General features: G+C 36.2%; 1 protein-coding gene across 1 annotated transcript in view; it reads left to right on the forward strand.

Annotated features, from left to right (window-relative positions):
* LOC107558711 (uncharacterized) overlaps nucleotides 1–5,159 on the forward strand; it is a 19,087-nt gene that overhangs the window by 6,365 nt on the left and 7,563 nt on the right. The window contains exons 5-8 of the mRNA XM_016242377.1: nucleotides 1,735–1,948; nucleotides 2,032–2,154; nucleotides 4,280–4,410; nucleotides 4,516–4,601. Of these exons, the coding sequence (XP_016097863.1) occupies nucleotides 1,735–1,948; nucleotides 2,032–2,154; nucleotides 4,280–4,410; nucleotides 4,516–4,596 (549 nt within the window). The 3' untranslated portion in view covers nucleotides 4,597–4,601. The remainder of the gene's footprint in view (nucleotides 1–1,734; nucleotides 1,949–2,031; nucleotides 2,155–4,279; nucleotides 4,411–4,515; nucleotides 4,602–5,159) is intronic.

Consider the following 5,159-nt stretch of genomic DNA (forward strand, 5'->3'; position numbering starts at 1 on the left):
CACACACACACACACACACACACACACACACACACACGCGCATGTGTTCATGTGTTGGGATTAAATTGAATTGGCCACACTCGCCATCAAATGTTGAACTGGATGAATTTGAATTGAATTTTGATTGGATTTGAATTGAATTTTTCCACACACTTCACAGAATGTTGAATTGGAATTCTAGCCCCGTCTCTCCTGTTGAAAATGAACTGAGCTGGTGGTTGCTGCCTTTATGGTGCAGTACAGAAGATGGATATCATTCGTTTTTTGATTTAATATTGAAAGTAGAAAAATGAGAAAACGGCTCTTTTTTGTTTTTTTGTTTTTTTCTGAAAAACGAGAATTCAGCTTAAATTTTCATTTTTCGTTCATGGGTGGAAAAATAAATAAACAGCTAGAATATTCGATTTCTACATGTGGGCGGGAATTAAATGCCCCTTTCTGCTGATTGGTCAGCCGAAGATCAAACCGTGCCTTCATTAGTTCTTCCGCAGTATCACGCAGCAGAATAATAGTCCTCCACTGCTGCAGTTATATGGATTTATACCCTCAGTATACTGTACCTTCAGAATGCTTGGAATATACGCCACGAGATGCATAGGATTATTTTATGACAGTTATGCATCCGCTTAAAAAACAAAAACAAAACCTAAAGTCACCATTCTCTGCCATTAAATTGGCAAGTGGGAGCAGGACATTTTTGTGTTATTAAGTAATAAGCCTTTAGAACAACACAGTTCCAATAAATTGCGATGGGTTAAATAAACTCAATAAGCAGACAGACGCGACTACAGTCAAGAGCAGAAGTGCACAGGAAATAAGCAGCAGTCATATTTAAAGCAGTTTAAATTAATATTGAGTACTGATTGATGTTCACTTGGATTTTTTCCCCATCGAGGGGAAATAATTTAATACTCTGTAATTTATAGTTGTATGGTAAAATGTATATTTTTAATTGTGTAATGTTACGTTCAAAATAACTACAAAAATTTCATGCCTTTGAAAAAGAAAGAGAACAACAGAATGTGCTGCTTTAGCGCGTCTCGGTCTCCTTGAGCATCTTTCTGGCGCATGCCACAAACATGAACCACAGAGAATACTTGTCTTTTAAAAGGCTTCATTTAGATGATTTTACATTAAATGCATCATATAAGTCACTTTGGAATAAATCACAGTAGGCCTATGTATCATGATAAAAAAAAAAAACTACTTTACAGTCTGGAAATACTTTAGGCTACAGCAAATTATTTCTCGGACCCCCTATCACTTTAAGAACCGCTGGTCTACACAGAAGAAAGCCCTGTCTAGACTCTGCCCCGGTACGAGTTGTGTCGAGCTATTAGTCTGTTTGATGAGAAAAATATGAAATTGATAAAATGGGTTATTAATCCGTACAACTGCAGCAGCAGAGGACTATTATTCTGCTGCGTGATACTGCGGAAGAACTGATGAAGGCACGGTTTGATCTTCGGCTGACCAATCAGCAGAAAGAGGTGTTTAATTCCCGCCCACATGTAGAAATCGAATATTCAAGCTGTTTATTCATTTGTACACCCATGAACGAAAAACGAAAATTTAAGCTGAATTCTCATTTTTCGTTTAATTCATTTCAAATTCAATAATTGATTTGGAAAATAAAAGGTATTCACATTTATAGCTGGTGGAAATCACTTGCACTACACTATATGGCAAAGAATTATTTCTTACGTATGATATTTAGTATTGTTGTTCCTCTAGACTATGGTGACTCCTCTGACACAGAAGTTCTTTAACTTCGGCGAGTTGGAGAACAGCATCATGTACTGTCTGTGTGGCATCGAGGTGATCGCTGGCTTCCTGTTCGTGCGCTGGTTGAGCAAGCGTGTGGCGGAGCGAGTGGTGCTGGCCGTCGGCCTCATCCTCTGCAATATCTCCTGTGTCTGGTGCCTGATCTTCCTGGCCAATCCTCAGGGTAAGAAAAACACACAGAACTGTGTATGTTGTGCTTATCAGCTGTAAAATCCCTCACGGATCTCAAATGATTCTTTGGTTTAGGAGGATTTGCATGGCAGCTGGCGGAGTTCATCATTGGTGTTTTCCTTCAGGTCCTGGGCCTTCCTTTTGTGGCAGTCGCCCAGGTGTCTCTCTTCTCCAAAATTACATCAGAGAAGACACAAGGTTAGTCCTATGAACAGAGTAGCTGCTTAGTAAGTGCCTAGAAACAAGTCAGAACACTTAAGGCACGGTCACATTTACCATTGTTCAGCGACTCAATAAGAATCCAAGCGATCTGGAATTTCTCTTGAGGGTGAAAGATTTCTACATGCAAAGTTTGCAACGAGTTCAATGGGTTGGTCACATTGATGTGTTGTTCAGTTTGACAATTAATCTTTTTTTTCGCCCAACATTTTTTGATAATTTATGGAAGCCCGTTTCCACCACTGAATAAAAAATAAAATTACTTTTTAAAAATCTTAAAATTCTTATTTTTATTTCCTCGCAATTCTGACTCTTTTTTTTCACAATTACGAGTTTATATCTCACATTTCTGACTTTTTTTTCACAAATCTGACTTTTTTCTCACAATTCTGATAATTTTTTCACAATTATGACTTTTTTCACAGTTGCGAGTTTATATTTCGCATTTGACTTTTTTCTCGCAAATCTGACTTTTTTCTTGCAATTGTGAGTTTATCTCGGGTTTCTGACTTTTTTTTCACAAATCTGACTTTTTCTCACAATTCTGATATTTTTTCACAATTATGACTTTATTTCTCGCAACTCTGAATTTTTTCATAGTTGCGAGTTTATATTTCGCATTTGACTTTTTTCTCGCAATTGACTTTTTTCTTGCAATTTTGAATTTTTTCTTGCAATTCTGACTTTTCTCACAATTGCAAGTTTATATCTCGCAATTCTGACTTTTTAATCTCACAATTCTTACATTTTCTTACAATTTTGCCTTTTTTCTGATGTTTTTCTCACAACTGCAAGTTTATATCTCACAATCCTAACTTTTTTTCTTGCAATTTTGACTTTTTTTCTTGCATTTCTGACTTTTTTCTCGTAATTGTAAAAGTTTATATCTCACAATCCTAACTTTTTTTTTTGAATTTTTTCTTGCAATTCTGACTTTTCTCACAATTGCAAGTTTATATCTCGCAATTCTGACTTTTTAATCTCACAATTCTGACATTTTCTTACAATTTTGCCTTTTTTCTGATGTTTTTCTCACAATTGCAAGTTTATATCTCGCAATTCTGACTTTTTAATCTCACAATTCTGACATTTTCTTACAATTTTGCCTTTTTTCTGATGTTTTTCTCACAATTGCAAGTTTATATCTTGCAATTCTGACTTTTTAATCTCACAATTCTGACATTTTCTTACAATTTTGCCTTTTTTCTGATGTTTTTCTCACAATTGCAAGTTTATATCTCACAATCCTAACTTTTTTTTCTTGCAATTTTGACTTTTTTTCTTGCATTTCTGACTTTTTTCTCGTAATTGTAAAAGTTTATATCTCACAATCCTAACTTTTTTCTTGGAATTTTGACTTTTTTTTCGTGCAATTCTGACTTTTCTCGCAATTGCTAGTTTATATCTCGCAATTCTGTCTTTTCTCAGTCTTTTATATTTTTTTTATTCAGTGGTGGAAACAAGCTAACATAGTAGGGCTGCACGATTAATCGAAATTAAATCGCAAAGGCGATAAATCATGATTAGGCAGAAGCTGCGATTATAATACGTATCGTTCAGTGAAGCAGGGTTCTGTGATCAGCAGTAAATCTCCATCCGAAGGCCAGAGGGTGCTGTCGCGCTTAAACTCCAAATACGCCTCACAGAAGAAACCCAGGAAATGCCTATAGCGGTAGCTGAATAAACAGAAGATTTAACTGCTTTCATTGATTCAACGTGACTAATAAACACACGACAAGCTACGCAAACAGCTTTTATAATCGCAGAATGATTTCTTCGATTTCATAATCGCGCGATTAAATCTGCGATTATGAACGCGATTTTGCATAGCTTGTCAGTGAACTATGGCTCTGTGTAGTAAATGCTGCTCCATCTGAAAGCACGTGCTGGAGATTTACTACTAATCACAGAAGTGGCTTTACTGACAAAATGTGCCTGACAATCGCATTCGATTAATCGTGCAGCCCTATTCCGACCACACCTTTGTGCAAACAACTTTTAGGTGAAGCTTTGTCAAGCAACATACAAAGTGACAAACTTTTCTAGTTTTCCTGGTTTGCTGAAGCTCAGGCCTTGTTTGGATCAAGCCTGTGTTTGTGTTCAGGGTTCAGTCAGGGGATTCGGCGCTCTGTCGGAGGACTGGGCACCATTCTCGGACCTCTCTGGGCGGGCGGTCTGACCTTTGACCTGTACGTGATGCTGGGGCTGATGATGGGTCTGCTCGCCCTTCTCACTGTGAGTCCAGATGCACAAGTGTGCCTGTCTGGAGCAGCTAGTGCACACATGAGAGTATGAAAACACTCTGAGGTAAATGTCTAACTCCTTATGAATGATTGACAGATCATGATGGTGGTGTCGTATGAGCGGCTGGTGGAGCCTGTAACTGTAGACAATCCCGCAGGAACTGAGTCTGAAGACTGACACAGGTAATCACAGAATGAATTTCAGACTGAAGCATACTTGGTGTTTGTAGTTGAAATCTAGCATACTGCTTACTGGGCAGTATACACTATTTAACAGTATACAGTAATAATATTTAAATAGCAGTATGCTACATTTTGGTCACATGACTTAATCACGTTTTTCATCAAGTATCGTTCAGTTATGAACATTTTCCTAATTTTATATAAAAATGTAACTGTTCACTGTCAAATTCTGAGTCACAGTGGAAATGTAATTGTGGGATATGATATAATTTTTTTAAATCAAATTTAAAATCTATTTAGTAACTTAAATATCACACATCTTCTATGATGAGTATGTTTTTATTTAATGAATTCAAATTAATTTTGATATTAAAAGAATACAATTATTGAAAACAAACCCTGATTAAGTAGTTTGGCAAAATTTTTTATTATTTCTTAAGTGTTTTTTGTTTTGTCTTTTTGACTAAATGAATTAATTGAATATAAGTGAACATTGCTATTTACCATTTCTCCATCTGGTACAATCAGTAAGCATAAACATAAATATATACATAAATA

The sequence above is a fragment of the Sinocyclocheilus grahami genome, unplaced genomic scaffold (assembly GCF_001515645.1).
Source record: "Sinocyclocheilus grahami isolate Dianchi unplaced genomic scaffold, SAMN03320097.WGS_v1.1 scaffold656.1, whole genome shotgun sequence".
NCBI lineage: Eukaryota > Metazoa > Chordata > Actinopteri > Cypriniformes > Cyprinidae > Sinocyclocheilus > Sinocyclocheilus grahami.